The 20,531-nt window shown below is 39.2% G+C and overlaps 2 protein-coding genes across 3 annotated transcripts in view; one reads left to right on the top strand and one right to left on the bottom strand.

Moving 5' to 3' along the window:
• The window catches only part of slc30a9 (solute carrier family 30 member 9), a 990,624-nt gene that overhangs the window by 119,127 nt on the left and 850,966 nt on the right, over positions 1-20,531 (top strand). The window lies entirely within an intron of this gene.
• Positions 1-20,531, bottom strand: part of LOC114651881 (BEN domain-containing protein 4) — a 104,014-nt gene that overhangs the window by 17,030 nt on the left and 66,453 nt on the right. For both annotated transcript variants that reach the window (XM_028801924.2, XM_028801926.2), the window contains one exon: positions 9,249-9,340. In XM_028801924.2, coding sequence (XP_028657757.1) covers positions 9,249-9,340 — 92 coding nt within the window. The remainder of the gene's footprint in view (positions 1-9,248; positions 9,341-20,531) is intronic.

Raw genomic sequence — 20,531 nt, 5'->3', positions numbered from 1 at the left:
AGCTAAACAGAAAAAAAAAACATTACTAACATTAATGAACTACATATTTCTAGCAGTTAGAATTAAACCAAATGTATATATCCAGGAGAAGTGAGGGTGTTTGATAAAGACAGAAAATGGCCCTGTTGAGTGAGTTTTTTAATTATAAAGTACTTCTCAGAATAAATATTGTTTTGGTCCTTGAGGGAAATATTTCTGATAACCATCGCCATACTTTGAAAATTGTTTTTATAGATTAATTGAGACACTATTCATTTTCTTTTAAAGATTCTATACTAAAAGTTGTTTTTTTATTTTTGTAGTTATTAATACATGTAAGCATACTTGACGAATTGGGTATCTCAATATATGTCAAATGATCAAAGTAAATTATAAAACATGCAACTCTATTCATACATGTATGCACAGAAAGACCAAAATGTCTGTATACATATATACAGGGTAGTGAACAGAAGTGACCTAAGAAAATTGTTTTTAAAGCTACTTGTCATAATTATTAATCAGCCAAAAAAAAACCTTTGATGTTTTGCGATCCACAGAATTTGTACCATTGACATAGAAAGAAATGTGTTTAGTCCACTGTCACGTACAAACAACCTTCCCCCCAATATCCTTATGCCCATCTCATTACCCCTCTTTTAAGTATAAAACTGAGCCCTTATCCACCCACTGTCCTGCCCGTGTCTCAGGATTACTGCCCAGTTGTCAGGGTCAAACAACACTATGACAGGCAAAGCAAGAAATAAAAGGAATAGGGGTGCATAAGACATCATATATCAGCAAGCGACCTGCCACACCAGAGTGACTAGCGCCAGCACAAGTGGGCAAACACATAGAAACAGCCATATTGCTTGCTTTCCACCACAAAAAAAAAAAAATTGAAAACCCTGTGGCACCCGGCTGGGGTTCATGCCCGGACGGGATGCCCAGGAGGACCGGAGGAGGGCTTGTGTCTCCTCCAGAACACGAGGGGGCATCCTCCCTGGTTACTGTGGGGGCCACAAGTACAGAGCTTGGAAGCTCTACCCTGTAGGGGCCCATGGTCACCGCCAGGGGGCGCCCCGATGCCTTGGGAGCCCTGGACCTCAGCACTTCTTCCACACCCGGAAGTGCTGGGGGGAAGAGGATTGGGGACACACGGAGGACTTCCGGATGCACCGCCAGAGCTTCCGCCACACAGCGGTGTGGCTACAGAAGCTCCTCAGGATGCACCTGGAGTCCATCTGGGACGTATACGAGGGGTCGCCTCCTTCCAGTCAGTGGCAAGAGTCGGGAGGAGAAAGACGGAGCTAAGAGGAGAGGAGTGGAGGCAGACCAGAGACAGTACAAGGCATTGTGTTGTGGCCAAGGACTCAAGGGGTGATTGGTGCTGCGGCACTGGGTTTGTGCTCACGAACTGTAACTATTATGTATAATAAACGTGTATGTGGTGAAACCAACATGTCTACCTGTCTGTGTCCGGGCTGTTCCCCACAACCCATAAAAGCTGAAGTGAGTTTCATGATTTCAAAATCACCCGCAAAACTAATTTTGCCATCAATTTCAGAAAAGTGTATGCAAAAAAAACTTGGCTGTTTTGTGCACCAGTACTTGTAACATATTAATTTAGAATAAACAGAAGTAAACATTGTGTCATGTCCATGTCAGAGGCAGCTTAAGGGCTCGGATGATGGTAATTACCCGCTGAACCAGCGCTTGTTGCTGTGTAGTAATGCCATCCCTCTTCCTCCCTCTGTAGAACAGAACACTGACAGCCAATCCATCAATGTTTAACCTCTTGGACCTGCCCCTTCCTGATCAAAACACATAAGACCAGAAGTTCAGACATCTTTGAGTTAATTCTGTATTGGACTCCTATCTAAAAAGTTGTCATTGTTATATTTGTAAAAAGATTGTTTTTTTTTTCATTTATTTTCGTTATATTGGTTCACAGATGTGACCAAACCTTTTTTGTGTTTACTTGTTATGTTACAATTGATATAGTACAAAAAACACAAATGTATGGTGTTTTTCAAAAATTGAATGATATCTTATGAGATGGCCAAGAGAAAACGAGGGCAGTTCCCAAACATTTCCTCAAGGCCCTCCAATCCATTCTGTGTATTTGCTAAATTCCTTTGAGAGAATGTCTGCTATAAATGAATAAGCCAGTTATTGGGTGATACAGGTGCACTAGTGGGGCATTTTAACATATGGGTGCACCGGATGGTATCAAAAAATATTGGGGCTCCTCGAGGAAAGGTTTGGTTTGGAAATGGCCAAGTTAACACCTTTTGACAGACAAAAAATCGTAAGTTTACATAAACAAGGCAATAAACACTGAGCAAGTACAAAACTGAGAGCAAAATAGAGCACCAAAATAGATGTGGTGTCATAAACAAATTTGAAAAACTGGGCAAGATAATAATTGAAACCACAGTCAAAAAACCTGACCTCTTAGCATGATAACAAACCCAAACACAACTGGCTGCCTCAGAACCCCAAGAACAACAGAACTAAAGCTGTCTGGGATCAGGAAAAGAACAAAAAGTGGCAGAAGTTGATGGAAATATTTACTAGAAAAAAACACTGAGCAGTTCACTAAAGAGAACTGCTTCAGTTTTGTATCTTGTTACCTTTTATTGCACTATTTCTTGTGTTTATTCAAATATTAAATACCGTATATACTCACGTATAAGTCAGGTCTTCAAACCCAAAAAAATCGATCATAAAATCAGACCCCAACTTATACGCCCATTCAAAAATGTGACACTTAAATATTTTTTTTTTACATCTTCTTGCCTCCTCCATTCTCACATCAGTTTCTCAGATGCATCAAATTTTGTTGCAGCAGCGCAGTTACCAATTTCTTTCACTACTTCAACGATGTTTAATTTAAAACCAGCTTCATATTTTCTTCTGATCGAACACTCCATCATAGATAAGGGATGCTCTTATGATAAAGGTGTATGAGGGTGTGAGATACAAAAAGCACAAATCAGTGCAAACATCATTTCGGAATAGTTCGGGTATTACTGTGTGGTCACGTAGGCACAATACATAGGAAAAAAAGGGCAGTGTGCTCTGTGGTTACTCTCTCAGGTGGGTGTTAGCATATCCTAATCTCTTGGACCAATAGTGTGAGTTATACAACCAATATTATAAAATGGCAGAAATTATATGGTTAAATCAAGTCCTGACTTATGCGCGGGAGAGCTTATCCGTGAGTATATATGGTAGTACTTTTCTAAGAAAATACATACCTATTGAGGATATAACTAGTATTAAAAACTTTTTTTCCAGGTGGTGTAAGGCTTTTGCACAGTACTATATATATATTTGTGTGTATGTTTATTTGTTTTGAGCTCATTCCAGTACAGGTTCTCAGGAGACACATTTACATAGTCTTGAATTTCAGCATGGGATTGTGGGTATCACAGTTAAGTATTTTAAAATCTTGCATGTTTAACTGAATAAAGCGGGAAAATCCCATTGCTGTTTCAAATAAAAAAGGTTTTCATTACTGCCACCTTTATCCCATGATATATAAGTTCAGAAATAAACATCCATCCATCCATTATCATATATGGCGAACTCATGCCTTGAGTTGCGATGATGTGCAATTAAAAATTACATGAGAGAGTTAGAAATCATAGTGAAATTAATTGCTTTTATTGCAGTACAATACATAAAAGAACATTTATCCTCCTAATGGACATGGCTACATATGTCCATCCATCTATTCATTCATTATCTAACTGACAACAAACTGTGATGAAATGAGCTACCCCTAGTGTTAGTGTTTCAGAACTGTCATGTTGGAAGACATTCATAATGGCAGTAAATAGGATATTGTCCACAGTTATTTTTGCAATTCAAATCAATCAAGTTCAATGGCTAAATCTGAATTATTACACAGGCATAACAAGGAATAACAACATCTGATCAGTTATGTGAGGGATGTTGTGAACAACCAAACAAAGAATGTTTTACAGGAGTTCTGAAAGAATGAGTTAATCTTCAGCTAAGCGGTTTTACTTCACAAAAGTAGCCCTAAAATGGGAACAAATGTAAAAAAGGAGGGTGAGATTTGGAAAATAAAACATTTGAAAACTGAATTTGACTCGTCCTTTAAAAATTCCTCCTCAGTACACGTTTATTATCTAGCTAAAATGTTCTCAAACTGAAAGCTCACAACACAAAAATGTCACTAACCTAACCTGATTTAATTGCAAAGTTGATTTGAAGTATATTGTTATAAAGGCATCTTTAAGGAGATTGGTTACATAAAAGTCTCCTGATTTATCTTGATATTCACTGGTTCATGTGGCACTGATATAATAATGTTTGTTTTTATTTTTTAGATAATTCATTACAAACCTTACACTGAAGTCCCCTCCAAGCCAATAAAATTCCTCCATTTTGGTGTTACATTGGACACTGTTACATTGTAGTTTGAAGCAATTAGAATTAAACCAAGAATACTGTACATAGCCAAGAGAAGTGATAATGTTTAATAAAGCAGGAAAATTAATCTATTGAATGAGTTCCTAGAATTATCAAGTTCTTTTCAAAATAAATGTTGCGGGAAAGATTTCTGGCAACCATCTCCATACTTTTTAAAATGACCTTTTATACATTAATCAAGTTCAGTGGCACAATTGTAGCGCTGCTGTCTCACATCCTGGGTCCCCCTGTGTGGAGTTTGCATGTTCTCCCCGAGTGTGCAAGGGTTTCTTCCCACTGTCCAAAGATGTTCAGTTTAGGTGAATGTGCAACGTTAAATTGGACCTAGTGTGTTCAACCTGTAATGGACTGGTGCCCCATACAGGGTTTGTTCTTGCCTGGCACCCTATGGTAACTGGGATAGGCTTCAGCACCCCACCACCATGCTAGTCTAGATTAAGTGCATTAGACAATGACACAACATATATATCATATACTGTATATTTATGTGTATGGAAATGAAGGTCTGTGATATTTGTATTTGCAGCTGGAAATCCACAAAGTGAGACAATGAGCCACATATCTTAAAATATTTTTTTAATCCTAAACTTTCAACTCCCATTAGGAATCATCATCAGAGGAAAATGATTACACTTACAGGAATCCAAGGCAATATATAGCAAATAAGGAGGGGAGGGTAGGTTGATGGGAGATTCAGAGGGGGTTAGTAATAAAGTCTTGTTTATTATGTGCGTGTTCTTCTTTTCAAGCCTGCATATGCTAGGTTCATGTCCAAATGTCTGTTAATTCTCTTTCCATTGGATAGCCACTTTGAAGCAAGTTCTCTGGCACTTTTAGTATTAGCCTTGAATTTTACTTGCACTGCATCACATTTAAATGTGGTTCCAGCTGAACTTGTATGTGTGTAAATCAGAGACCGTGTATCCTTCCTTCTGACAGCATTACGATGTTCTGTGTTGTGAGACAGTTTATATAAGTACATGATCTTGTGTATTTCAACGTTTATGCATTGTTTCCAGTATTAGATCAAACAAAACTGCCATTTAGATAACTTTCTAGTGGCACAAGTAAAGTGCAAGCAGCGGGGACGAGAATGAATATTCTAAAAAAAACATAGTGCAGCTCAGCTTTACTAACTCAAGGTGAATAACCCTGACTGTCAAGTAGGAGAGTTTCCAGTTTCAAGGGGAGCAGGTGCATTGAATAACCTGGTTTCATGTTTTAAGATCATAAACAGTCAGCACAAGGAACCCTTTTCATTTTGAATTGTTGTATTTTTTTTCACTTCCACTCCAATTTTGGTTAAAAAATCATCCCCGCCTTTTATGCTCTGCTATTCAGATCTGTCAGTTATTTTATGCTGTATGAAAACGTTTTTGAAAGAAAGGGCACCAATGTCTTCTGCTTTATGCTGTCCTTCATGTCTATTATCTATCTAATGGCAGCCTAATGTATCTATCTAATGGCATACTAATGTCTAATGTCTGTCTAATGGCTGTGTAATGTCTCTATCTAATGACAGTTTAATGTCTGTCTTATGCCTATTTTGAGCTACGGCATTCAAACTTCCCAGTTATGCTAAATCATATGGGTTATGAAATGTCAAAAGAAAGTTGAAAAGCGATATTTTCTTCTCTCTGTGGTCTGCACAGGTGGGTGATCTAATAAATAAAGATGGTTCTGGTCCTCCATTGCTTATGTGCTGCCAGCCAAAGATCTTACACTTTGTAGTTCAAACTGTTTCTGGAAACAGGATGCTATAAATCTTTACATTTTCATTCAAAAGTCAGGAAAAGAAATAAAAAAAACCAATTGGTCTGGTGTTTTTAAGTGAATATACTGTAGTTCAGCGAATATTTTACACATAACCATTTAAAATACTAATCATTATGTTGAACACTAGACCCAGCAAGCACTGTTCATTGAAGGTTATGCAGTCTGCCAATCATACTTTCCGACTTAATGCATTATGCTGATTTGCAGATGCTTTAGGAGTGCACATGTGTGAAACACCCTTGGGCTGGACTGAAATATGTCAAAACTGAAATTGAGTAAAAATGCAAAACACAACTTAACCCAAAACAAGCACAGATATTATATATACACTCAGTAGGGAATGGCAAGCCATCTGCTGAGGATAAGAAGCAGCTTGATGAGATGGTGTTCAGCATCTAAAATCACTGGCTGCCCCGTCCTCAGACATAAAGTGGTTAAGTTCTTCTCTGACCTTCCACCCTGACCATCCGGTGTTCACTCTCTTCAGTTTGGGAAAGACTGAAGTCAGTGAAGACCAGGATTACCAGATTTCTTAAAAGTACACAAATAATGAGATGCATGAATGTAACATTTTGATTTTAGGAATCTTTTAGAATAATAATAATAATAATAATAATACAATAACTGGATGACTCTGTGTGCATGTTTTTAAACCTTTTCATTGGTGGGCTGCTGAGGCCTTATGACCACTGTTTTTCTAATTTTGTATTTTTATATTGATTTATTTGTGTGAAGTAATCAAATTAGACTTCATTAATCTTATGTTTTTATAGTGGTACAGAACAGTATAATAAATAAAAACAACTATAATTAGTTTTAAGATTTGTGATAATATTTTATTTTTTATGGCACAATTTGGAACTAATATCATTAAAGATACTTCTTCTGGAGGTTGCTCTTTTTAAATGCCTTATACAGATGAATACATGGTGACAAAAAAAGTGAGAAGCTAGAAGCAACGTACAATCTTGTGTACAACACTGACAGCGGAGTTCTGCAAAATTATTTCAAAACCACTGCAAAAGAATGATATATTAGTAGAGACTAGGGCTACAAGTATGGCTTTTAAACTAAGGGTAAACCTCTCATAGTTAGACATAAAGCTTGCTTTACATCTTGGCATGGAGGGTGCCAATTGGCATATTCAACTACGCATTACAATTGCTCCTCTGGGGAAACAATGTTGAGAGTGTGGAGGGTTCTAAAATATCCCACATGTGGTGTGCAACAAACAGGTCTGACATTGTGATGGATGCTGATATGATGAAGGCAACTCCCAGGAGAAGGCGGACATGTGTGCAGGTCATTATCTTGTTCAAAAATGGCACCTGGCAGACCTACTAAAATAAGGATGAATTTATGATAGTGTAAGGCAAATAACTTTATGAATATTTGGAGAACCAGACCATGAATACTGACCCCTAATGAACTTTAAGAGTATTGCAGGGAAAGCTGCTTATACTGATAGCATTTTTAAAAAAATTACGTTTGTTTCTAGAGCATGTCTTGGGCAGTCCAGGCAAAAACACCAGCCTTATGTTTGCTCTTTTGACAGTCAGCTACAACATTTTAACACTTAAATATGATTTCATCCATAACACGAACACTTACATAAAGTACAGTATGTGAGTGCAAGTGTGTTTTACTAAAGTGAGCATCACATTACACGACTACTAGTCGTCAAACTTGACGTATGCAGTTGCTGATCTCATCACCTGAAGATGTCAAATTATATGACTAGGAACTGCAGGGGAAGTCAAGTTACTTGTGACATCTTTCTAGCACAGCTCACATTTTCAAAGTATTGCAAACTTGCCCCTTTTTCTGACAGCCAATCACATGCTGCCTGAAAGCTTTACAGGTATGGCACGTTCAGCTGTAGTCTCACCCTTCTTTTTTCCATTCTTTCCATACTTTGCCACTGGGCAGCTTTGGGTGTTGTCTCAGGTATTGCTGGGGGAATAAAGTATGGCACAGATTTTAAAAGTGAGGCAGAAGTTGTCAGGATCACAATTGTCTATTTCTGTTTTGAATTACAAATACCACTTTGGATTACAGTTTTTCTGGATTTATGTCCTTGTCCTGTGCCTGCTTGTTCATGTGATTTCATTTTGGTTGGATGTGTCTTCGTCTTTGGATTGCTCCCAATCACTTGAACTCGGTAGGACAATACATTTCATAACATTCAGGAGGCTAGTCACTTGATCATCATCGTTTGCATCTGTGGAACTGGACTGTTTGTGGACTGTATCATGAGTGTTTACGGTTTTGAGCTTATTTTGTTGGGATTCATTTGTCCGAGGTTAGTTAAGTAATTATCGCCATCAGGGAAATTGAGTGAGTTTTTGTGCGCACGTTGTTTGTTTATTAATTGTGTATTACCCTGTTTATTTGGTTAATATATTCCTTTATATTCTTATTTATACAAGTCTGTGTTTGAGTCTGTGTGTGCTAGGTCAATGCTAAGTATGTTCATATGGTCCCTGAAACAAAATAAAAAAATGAATGAATCACAGAAGTGTGAATCTGAATGTCACACAACTATTGCAATGTAAAGACGAGCCTTTCTACTGTTTGTAAGGTCCAAAACACACACTTCCCCTGTTTCACTGCAGATACATTGCTTCCTTTGGACTTCTGGGTGGGAACTCATTGGTTGTCAACTCTCACACAGACATAGCCCACTTCTGCAATTTAAGACAAATTCAAACCTGTTTGATTTTGTTATGGTGAGTCACAGACTGATTGGATTGAGTGGCTCAGGATGCAGATCTACATGACTGGTGATCACAGAAGCGTGTCATGACTGCTTCCGACTCTCTATGATTAAGGAAATAAAGTCTGTGAACGAAACCTGCTGATGTAGTGTGAAGGGGGCTTAAGAAGTAATAGTGTGTATCTCAGATTCTTTGTGTATAAATATGCTTTTATATCGTATTTAGTCTGAATCTGTAAATTACAAAAAAATCAAATACTATACAGTGAGGAGCATTAAAATTGGCAATGATGTCCCTCATTTAGTTTACCTCTGTTAGCTGCTCTTCTGATGGCGGCTGCACAAACTGGTTGTGCTGTTGAAGCACCCTTTTGAAATAGTCCAAGACATTCTGGCAGGGAACTGTAAAAAAACACACACAAAAAAGAAACCCATAAAAGTAAGTCATGTACTTAAAAAAAAACAAATAAAAAAATAAAAGTAAGTCTGCCACTCAGTGATCACATTCTGCACATTCAACTGTTATTTTCAATTAATTCTAATAAAAATTGGCTAAGGCAAGCTGAGTAAATGCACCAAAAGCCTTTAAATACCATGTCTCTACGTAGATACTGGCAGAATTTGGCTTGTCCCACTTCTAGGTGTTGTTTGCTAAGAATATTTGGGGGCTAACAAGTTTGCTTCTCATTCTACAAAATAGAAAGACACACTGCTTTGCAAACAGAGCACTTGCATCCATCCATAATTAACTCATTGTTTTGTCACAATGTGTTTTTTCCCACATACTGAAGGTTTTACCAGATGAATAGAAACACAGCATCAGAAGGTTTGCTGCAGACCACATGATACTCCGGTTGAGGAGGGCAAGAGGAGGTCACACAGCACTACACGCTAATATGACAACTGCCTGTGCCATTTATTTTGTAACAATGGTGCACAAAATGACAAGGTGCTAACCACAGATTTAAAAATTGACCACACAGAACAGAACACATGGTGATTCGGAATTATCAAATAATTCAGAAAGAAATGAAGAATGTTGTTGTCACAGTTCACTGTTATATTCTTAAACTGTATTAATCTAAAGAGGTAAATGTTAATTATGAGCTGTGAACTGTTCTTCTGGTAGGTATACAAAAGTGTAGGTGGAAAGTAGGAAGCCTGTCATGTAAGAAAAAGCAAGAGAGAGAAGTAGGATACACTGAATGAGCTGGTGCAGCCTCACAGGAAGACACCACAGATCTGGAGAAGTAAATGTCAATTGTGGGGGCTTGCAGTAGACGAGACTCAAGAGTAAAAGAATGTGACACCAAAATGTATATCGCTACAAAGCTGAATGAGGACTCGTAAAATGTGTTAAATGAGACGCTGCTACAACTGGAAAGCCGGTTTCAGATCCCAAATTTAAAATAGACATGCCCCTTGCTCATTTTCCAAATTAAGTTACAGCTCAAGATAAGTCCTTTCTGTGTCATGATTATGGATGAAAGTTCTAAATTTCAGGCTCCAGAAGTGGCTCTAATCTTGTTCATTACCTATAACACAGCCTACAGGGTAATGGAATAAAAATGAATTAGAGACAGGTAATTAAAAAACAAACCTCATGTTTGTTTAAATGATTAGCAAAAGGTATGTGAGGATTTCCTCATAACGTCGAGAGATTCAGATACCTTGGGCTCCAATTAATTAATCTAGTTGAATTAATATCATTTTAGAGGAAAATACTTTTAGCAGGAAAATGAATTGCTGTACATTTAGGACAAGCTTTACTTTTAAATAGTATGGGTTTAGTGATAACACCTTTAAGTTATTGTGCTCATACTGCCAAATTAGTCTCTGGCCCTCCACAACGCTGAACTGGATTCAGCAGGCTTGATATGGAAATGCATGGATGGATCAGTTTGAGAGACGCACCCTCATTGTGCTTGTCCCTTCTATAAACAGTGTACCTATTCTTCCTATATGCAGTAGATTTTATGATACTCTGGTTTCCTTCCAAATCGTAAAGATGTGCATACACTAAATTGAACAGCAATGGAATGAGTTGCTGAATCCAGCTCCTTTTGGAATGTTTCAAACTCCATAATGGACTATAGCTATTGACTTGGGTTCTTGGTGGCCACAAACCCTAGTGGAAATCAAGTTAAAATCAAGTAAAAACAAACACACGTTTAACATCAATCACTTCACCAAATGTGTTTTTTTCACTACAGGGTTAAAGAGAGAGAACCAATCCTAGACAGGACTTTTATCCACTGAAGGACATGCTGATGGAGGACACCAGACTGAGAAAACCTGGGACTCGCCACAACCTGCTGAAGAAATAACATGATACATAACATTCTCAAATTTGCTTCCCCAATTTCGGGTTATGGGAGACACCACTGACAAGTCAGTGTTCAGGACAGCAATTGTTGCATGGCCCACTGATGAGCAGGACAACTCACTAACTTGCTAATTAGGTTAACTTATGCATTGGGGATATCAGAGGAGACAAAGAGAACATTCACAATCCACACACGACTTGAATTGGGAATTTTGGATTCATGAGGAAGCAGCACTAACCAATGTGCCATCTTCCTGAAAAATTAAACTTGACAATTTCAGTGTCTAAATTGTTAAATATATTTGAGTGGCCATGATTAGTAAACAAAGTCATAAAAACAAAACTAGGTGAAAAGTTAGAAATCAGAATCAAGCTGAGGTATAAGAACAAAATGAAAAATAAGGTGGATTCAAAATTAGAAACACTCCAAGGTCAAAGACAGCATACAAAGTTAACTCTTATGTTATTTAAATACTTTTGGGAACCAGTGTAGTACCCACATTTAAGATCTTCCTCATCCCAACTGTCAGGGGCCTCCTGTAGTGATAGCCTCCTTGAAACTGTGCTCCAAAACTACAAATCCTACACATCAAGCACAGCCAAAAACACTCATCACACCAAACCTGACCAAACACATGTGATGAAAACTAATGAAAATAACTCACTCTAAAGTTCTATTCAACCCTACGGGAACCTCATTAACTTTAACTAAAATGAAAGACATCCTTTCAATCAAAAGTCAAACCTAATAACAAAAGCAGTAAGAGTACTGGATTTACTAAGACTAAATAACCAGTTAAACAAAATACAATTTGATTAGGCTTAACTAATTTTATTTTGCAAAGTAAAAAGTGTTTACTTTACAACATAAATAATGCTATTAAATGAGAACCAGGGAAATGGAAAAAAGAAAGATGACATTTACGACAATTAATTAAAACTAACCCCAAAGAAATATTGCGAGAGAGAAAGAGGAACAGAGAAAAAGAGCACAAATTAAATTTAACAGGACAAAAATGAAGAAACCTTAAGCCAACATGTTAATTAAAATGTTTAATATAATTACAAGATGAGAGACATTGTCCTAAAGAAAGCAACCTCTGAAAAGGATTTAGGGGTTTATGCTGACACAACATTTTATCATCTAAGCAACGAGCAGATGCCATTAAAATGCAAATAAAATGTTAGGTTAAATCACAACAACTGTTGAATATCAGTCAAGGGATGTTGTGCTTGGACTGTTTAATGCACTAGTAAGACCACATCTGCAGTGTTATGAGCAGTTATCATCACCAGGAAAGAAAAAGGACATAGAAGCATTTAAAGCTGTGCAAAAGAGTGCACCCAAGTGCTTCTCAGGACTTTAGAACATGTCCTGCTCTGTCAGACTCAAACAATTAAACCTGTTTGGAGAAGACTGCGCGGGGTCCTAATCCAGGTCTTCAAAATTCTCAAAGGCATTGATAAAGTAGATCCAGCAACATTCTTTCAATTTAAGAGTGATTAACTTACTCGAGGACACCAGTGGAAATAAATGCACTTGTTTATGCAAAGGGTTGTGGGAATCTGGAACAAACTACTGAGACATACAGTTGAAGAAGAAACCTTGACAACCATTAAGAAGAATCTGGATGAGGTGCCAGGATAGATTAGCCAAACTAAACAAGTGAGCTTGATGGACTGGAGGATCTCCTCTCATTCATCAAATTTCTTAAGTTCTTCTTATGTTTTCCTGAAGTCTTTCCTAAACCCAACAATCCTAAACCCTGAAAATATGCAGCCGTATCTTTTTTTTCATTCATTTTGGCTTTCCAATCTACACTGAGACGGTGTTTTCCACCACCAAAAGTAAATATTTTCAAAAACTCCTTCTGAAATGTATACATGGTTAAATGCTGGGTCTTGTATGGCAGTGTCGATGTGAAAACAAAAGTTTTTGAAAAATGCTGTCACATGTTTGCCAAGTAATCAGGGGCCTCATGCATAACTCCGTGCGTAGAATTTGCACTATAACATGACGTAAGCACAAAAGCCAAAATGTGCTTACGCACAGAAAAATCCAAATGCATAAATCTGTGCGTTCGCCAACTTCCACGTTCTTCCGCTACATAAATCCCAGTCAGCGTGAAAAGTAACGCTCGTGCACGCGCCTGCTGTCCCGCCCCAACTCCTCCCAGAATTACGCCTCTTTGAATATGCAAATCAATATAAATAGCCATTAAACTCAGCGTTCTGTGAAAAGGCAATGGCAAAAGTATGAGGAAAAATAGAAGAATTTCAGCGAATACCAAATGGAGGCAAAGAAAAACATACTATTTGTTGGTTTAAACAGTTATATAAGCAACAAAAGGAAGTTGATCGAGTGACATAGCGTGTCGGAGAAACTTGACAGCTCAAGTTCACAAAGTCGCACAGTGCCCGAAATACAAAAAAAATTGTCACATATCAAAGTTGGCATGAAAAGGCGACTCGTAGCCCACCGTCTGAGTGTCATATGAAAGCTTATTAGGGTACAGTGAAAAAAAAAAGGCACAGTGTGAAAAAAAGCATGACATGTCAACTTTAATCTCGAAATTTCCACTTTAATCACAGTTTTTTTTTGTCATTAAAGTAGAACATCATAAACTTCATCTTAAAATCGTTTAATTTACTAGTTTCTCAAATCCCATTGTAACTAAAGTAGCACATTAAATGCTTTGTTTTGTATTTGATCATGTATGTGCTCTATGTGCCTGAATCACTACGTGCTCTTCCTCCAACAGGACACAGAATCCATTACATTCGTAATATTACAGCTCTCTGAATAATTAAAATACTGAGATGTATACGTGATATCATTTTCATGATAATATGAGTTAAAGCATGTTATTAAACATGGGAACACGGTGGCGCAGTGATTGTTCATGTCTTACGCAAGATGCTTGCTGCGCCATGCGCGACCTTCGATGAAATGCTTTATTACAGAAATACTGTCTTTTTCAAACGTACTAACCCCCAATTCCTGTCCTTACTTTTCTTTCTCCAAATACCCAATCGCCACACAATCAGTTCTGTAATAGACGTTAAGCCATCTGTAAGCTTAGAACGCCGATTCTTCAAAACTTTTAAGGAACATCGAAATATCTTCATAATGTTTAATTATTCTATCCATTTATCCTTCCAGTGTTTCACCAGCCACAGCATGAATACAGCGTGAGGCAGGAACAAACCGTGAATGAAGCTCAAATTTCTCTCTAGCGCTGCGGCACCGTGTAGTTAAAGTTAAAGTTTTATCTGTATAATAAATATATTTTGCTGCATTTCATCTTAAAAATGATATTGTCATTATATGTAAATACGCACTTTATAAAGTGGCTCAGGTTGTGCAATATAATAACTGTATCATAAGTACAATTACTTCATGGTAACTTGCAAGTACAAACAGTTTACAAGGAGCACTTGATGGACTGATTGAGTGCATGTATAGCTCTTGGGATGAAACTGTGAACCGCGAGGTCGGAACAGTAAAGGCTCTGAAGTGTTGGTTGGATGAGTGCAGTTCAAATAGTGAATGGCTGAGGCAGCGTGTGCTTGATGCTGTATACCGATAATTCTCTTTCTGATCGCTGTAGATCTGTGATTCACACTCAGATACAGTAATATAAATACTCCGAGAGGTGCAGTGAGAGTAATATGGAAAAAGATGATCCGCTGTGGCAACCCCTAACGGGAGCAGCTGAAAGAAGAAGATGCAGTGAGAGTAACAACACTAAAGCAGTTATGGTATTTGGAATAGTTTGACCATTCTGTGGACCATTATATTATTACAGGTTAATTACAATCAGATGCATTAAACTAATAAACAATATGTGGTAAATTTCAGTGTATTTATAAAGCCGCGTCAGGGATGTGGATCTAAAAAAGAAAGGGAAACCACACAGGAACAGTAGCACTGCTTTGACGCTGGGTGCCACCAGTCTGCAAAACCAAGCAGAGAACTTGCGTACGACAGGGTATGAGCTACTGTGGAAATGTGCGTGGCTTTACGGCAAGTTTAGGTTTTATACATCGCGATTTGAACGTGGAAACGTTCTTACGCAACATTTCTGTGCGTATGCACTGTTTATACATGAGGCCCCAGGTGCGTGGTGGTCATGTGAATGTTAATGAAGTCTCTTGTACATTTTAGTGAACTATTACATCCTTATACTGAAGGTCAGACAACACAGATGAGATCACCATAGGAAGTCTTTAGAAAGTCAGCTTTCTTTTCTATTACATATGCAATGAAAGACATTTCCCAAAAATCAACAAATTAATTTGATTGTTCCAGCATATTGTGTCTGAAATGGTCAGGGAAGTGTTCAAGACCATCACTGTTGACCATGGTCCTGACTTTCACAGATCCCGATTTACAGGTTTTTGGTATTTTAGTTTGGATGACAAACTTTTAGAAAATGATCTGAAAGTGCAAGCGTGTAATGGAAAACATCTGAAACAAAAAAGGGTGTTTTAAAACTTATTGGTGTTTGTGAGGAATAGGTAGAAGATTTTCCAAATGCAAAATTCAAAATAAAACCAAATTGAAAGAAACTTTACTTTGAATAGAAGGCTCCTTCAATGCCAGAAGAAAATAATTCAATGCCCAAGTGAAGGAATGAGGAATGGGACTACAGCAGCTTGTCAGGTACAGCCTCAAGTGAACAATTTAACTGGCAGTACAAGTGAGTTTATGGTAAGTAGAGCCCCTGCCAAATTTTAGGAAAAGATCAGGCTCCAACAAAATCTTTACTAACACTCAGCCTTTTTACTACTTTTAGATTTGCAGAAAAAGCAAACTTTCGTTATATTTAAATGTTACCAATATTTATCTTCCTAGACATTAGATGTCTAGTGTTCTTTCTCCCTCCTTCTCTTAGATTTTACATACATTTTCACCAAAAAATGGCAGTCTTCTCCTGTTCAGGTTCTGCTAGTCAGGTGTTTTTTATGAGATGACGTCTGTGATGTCATGCTTCAGTCTGTGTGAAAATATTATGTCAGGGTTAGCAAAAAAATGATTTATCAATCTTTTATCAGTTCTTTTCTGGCAATGGTGTGTGAATATGAAATACAAAGATATTTTCTGATTTAATTATGTGGAAATCATGTGGCAAATTTGAGCTAACAGAGAAGACTGGGTGGTTTGAAGTCTATATATATAAAAGTCAATGTACAGTATGTGTGTATGCATGAATGTTCACTTCCGAACGGCTTGAGTGATTTTCATGAAACTTGGTACACAGGTTTCTCATTGGTTGACTAAAAATACTGTAGAGTGAAATCAACCCTAACCCACCTCCTTCTGGGTAGGGTGGGGGGGTGATCTTGCAGTCTTGTTATGTATGTTATCATCCAGTCGACACTTGGAATGAGCACCAGAGGGCGAACTGGAGGTGACTGCCAACATTCTTTATGTTTTAACACCACCGCGCCCCTGTTGCTTTTGAAATTAAATAGAGTTGGCTGGTTCCTAGCATCAACTGGATGATAACATACATACAAGACCGCAAGACAAGCACATTAGTGAGTCTTCATTGTTTGTTAATTTATTTTTATTTTTAAAGTTGTGTTTTTTTTAATTATATTTTTATCAAACAATTAAAAAAAAAAACACTTTATTTTCCTACCGGGCAACGCTGGGTATTTCAGCTAGTAACCAGTAAGATAGCAGAAATTTTTGTTGTAAAAACAAAAAAAAATCTAAAAATAAATGTAATGACTATATTTCTTGATTGTCACACAGTTGCGAATAGGAGGCAGCTGAAGGGCCTAAAGACTAGTGGTAACACATCTACCCATGGGGCGGCTGGGTGCACTAACTCTCTTTCTAAGTCTCCTGCAGACCTTTCCCGGGAAATTCCACCAGGAACCACTGCCTTAGGACACTTAGGACACATGAGTTCTGGCCGCTGCCCCGAGGACGACATCACTTCTGGTTCTGGCCCCGAGGACGACATCACTTCCTCCAAACTTCCTATAAAGCCTCACTCCCTTCCTCTGGAGTTCAGTTCTGTTTTGGACTCTGGCTTGTGTGACAATAGGGGGCGCTGTCACTCCTCCAAACCCGCAGACAACATGCCCAGACATCAGGTAAAAGTATCAAAATTGAATTTAATTTCTTCAATACTGTGCACAAAGCACCTCCACAATACACAATAATAATCAATAATAAACAATAATCAATAGTCAACAATAAATCAATCCTTCTCTCCACCCAGCAGCTCTGTCGCACTCCCTCCCAACTCCGGCTCAGTCTGCTGGGTTTCCTACAGTCCTTTTTATAGCACTCGACCCGGAAGTGCTTCTGTCCTTCAGTCCATGCGATTCCCTGGCACTTTCGGGTCAGATGAAAAATCTCCTTTTTCTTCAGCCCAGAAGTACTTAATTTCTTCCGTCCCCGTGATTAGGGAGTACTTGTAAAAATTACTTGCTTGAAAAACCTTACTCTTTTTGCAGCCAGGAACATATTATACAGGTGGCTGCCTCAAACCTTTGCAACGTCTGGTGTCTCTTCTTCTCACATTGGCGTAGCCAGCAGGATGCTGTCCCAGAAGAAACCGGGGCAGAACCCAAAACCAAACCAGGTAGGAAAGTACCAGGGCCGAGTTTCTGGATGGGGAGTGCATCGGGGAGTCGGGAAACGGGGAGTCCGGTACGGGCTTTGTTCCATAAGAATATCCCCAGTCATAAGTCCTACCAAAAGGAAAGTGTGTTAGGGACCCACAGACGTGGGCTGGTTACTGGGGGGAAAACAAAAACTTACTATGCTCTCTCAGACGAGAGAGTTGAGCCGCCTATCGGGACCAAGGTCCCCAGTAAAGATGGGGTTTCCCCGGCCAGCAGGTAAAGTTAATTCAACACTGGGAATTCGATCCAGAGGGGTCGGTTCCTGAACAGGCTATGACTTTCTGGGAGCGGGTGGGTCTGTGGCTACAGCCATTTGAACTGACCAACTACCAGATTGTACAGCAGGTCACCTGTTTTTTGTTTCTCCAACATCTGCCCCAGACCTTTGCCCAGCCAGCCTGGGGAGATTTCCATAATATGGACGAGCTTGTACAGCTCATTAAAACCTTGAGGCCAGTCTCGAAATCCGGGAGGGCAGAACGGCCCTGTAGTAGAACCCCTAGGGACTACATCCCACTCGCTAAGTCTCTCCCGCCAAACTGGAGCCCGTTCTGAGGTCCCCTGACCGCTCAGTGTGCAACCTGTCTGGGAGTGAGGTGGAAGGCAGGGGGATGCACGGATATTGTTTGTGTGCCCTTAGCAATCCCCTGGCGGCTTGACCTACCGGAGAAGTGCTCATCAACGGGTATAAAGTCACTGCATTGTTTGACTCCGGCAGTAATGTGACGGTCGTTGTTCGCCGATATGTCTTACTGCAATAGTGGACGAAACAAAAGACCAGTCTGAGGTGCATCCATGGGGAAGTTTGTGCATATAGTGCATCCTAGTGTTACATCTGTCAGGGGGGAGTACTTAAAAGACTCCCTGTTGCGATCCATCCCAACCCTCCTTTTCCTGTGATACTAGGGTGGGACTGGTCTGACAGCAAATGCGGTAGACTACTGAGTACTTCCAGACAGTTGCTAGGCCTCGCGATAGGCGAGGGTGACTCGTCTCAAGCTGCCTCCACGCTGTGTAACCAGCCGGCAGAGAGAGAGAGAGACGGAGGGCCAAGAGGGTGACACAGAAACTCCTGGTCCGTTGCAGGCCGCTACGTCCCCTACCCTTGAGGTCAGACCGGATCCTCTCTCTGGTTGCACTTTCAATTTAAAGCGACCCCGGCTTATTTCACGAGAGAACAATGGAATGACGACTCTCTTAAACACGCAAAGAATGCAGTAGTTCTCGTCAACAGCCAACGCACACATCAGCCCATGCCACAGGGACCTCGCTTTGTTATCGAAAATGGCCTATTATATCGGGTCGCGGAGCATGAGGGGGCAAACCAGAAGTTGCTGCTAATCCCACGAACCTACCAGTGGCAGGTCTGTGAGCTGGCGCATGCCCACCTCCTTGGAGGCCATTTTGGCTCTGAAAAAACATTACAGCGAATCAAGCTCCGATTTTTCTGGCCGGGAATCAATGAGGAGGTTCGCCGTTTTTGCCTTTCCTGTCTGGAGTGTCAACTGCGGCAAATTCCCAGGAGGGACTGCACTCCTCTTGTTCCCCTTCCCCTCATTGATGTTCCTCTCTAAGTAACAGCACAAGTACAGACGCAAACCAAGTGTAATCAAGTGTCCCCGGTTCGATCCCCACTCACTCCTATATTTGCCGTTTTCAGTAGTAAGCTGCTCTTTTTGTTAATATTATACAGTACACACATGCACTTGGTTTGCGTTTGTACTTGCGCTGTTACTTAGAGTCAGATCGGGGGAAGGGGTGATGTTAGAACGTGTGAGCTTATTCAGTGCAGCAGGAACAACGCACATGATGATCTTTTTTTTCTGTCAGTACATGTGCCTTCCCTGTTTATTTATATATCTAGTGACTTCTCTGCCTGTCTGTCTCTCTATTACGCAGAGTTCTGTCTGTCTGTGTGTTATGGATCTTAAAAATAACAGTTATAAGGACAGTTGTTCATGTTAATTGCAGTCTCAATTGTTAAAATATTTTAAAAGGAGCATCCCACATGAAAATATCACGATCTCATTAACTGACAGTGCATACCAATTTATAAATTTTATGTCCATTTGAGGTTAAAAAGAAAAAAAAAGTAACAGTTTATCCCCAGCGGGGAATCGAACTCAGGTCTGTGAGGCACAGCAAGGATGCTGTACTCTGAGAAGCAAATCTTAGCATGCTACGCCAAGGAAGCTGTTGTATCAGCCTTGAACCTTTGTGAAAGTGTTTATTTGATCTTTGGAACTCAGGCTTTACACATTCTATAGTTTATGCCTACATTTTGTAACATTTATTACTAAAATATTAAAAAGTTTCTGTTTTAACAATGTGTTTACACAGATTACTGTAGAAACAGAACATACATGAAATGCGTGTGTTCCAAATAACGATCTATTATTTCCACTCTAAAACTCCACTTCACTCACAGATAATCAATCAAGGCATGAGCTGGGAGAAGTTCGTGCACGTTCTAAGTCGGTGGGGGGATGGAATAGCCGGCTGCTGGCAGCTTGTCTTTATCAGCACATTTAGATGACAAAAGACGCTGGCGGAGAGGTGCGAACGGATTTAAGGTGGGCTGGATCTACAAGTTTTTTCTTAGGCTCTGGTAATTCTAGT

This window comes from Erpetoichthys calabaricus, chromosome 5 (genome assembly GCF_900747795.2).
Source record: "Erpetoichthys calabaricus chromosome 5, fErpCal1.3, whole genome shotgun sequence".
NCBI lineage: Eukaryota > Metazoa > Chordata > Cladistia > Polypteriformes > Polypteridae > Erpetoichthys > Erpetoichthys calabaricus.
This window is presented reverse-complemented; position numbering and strand designations above follow the sequence as displayed.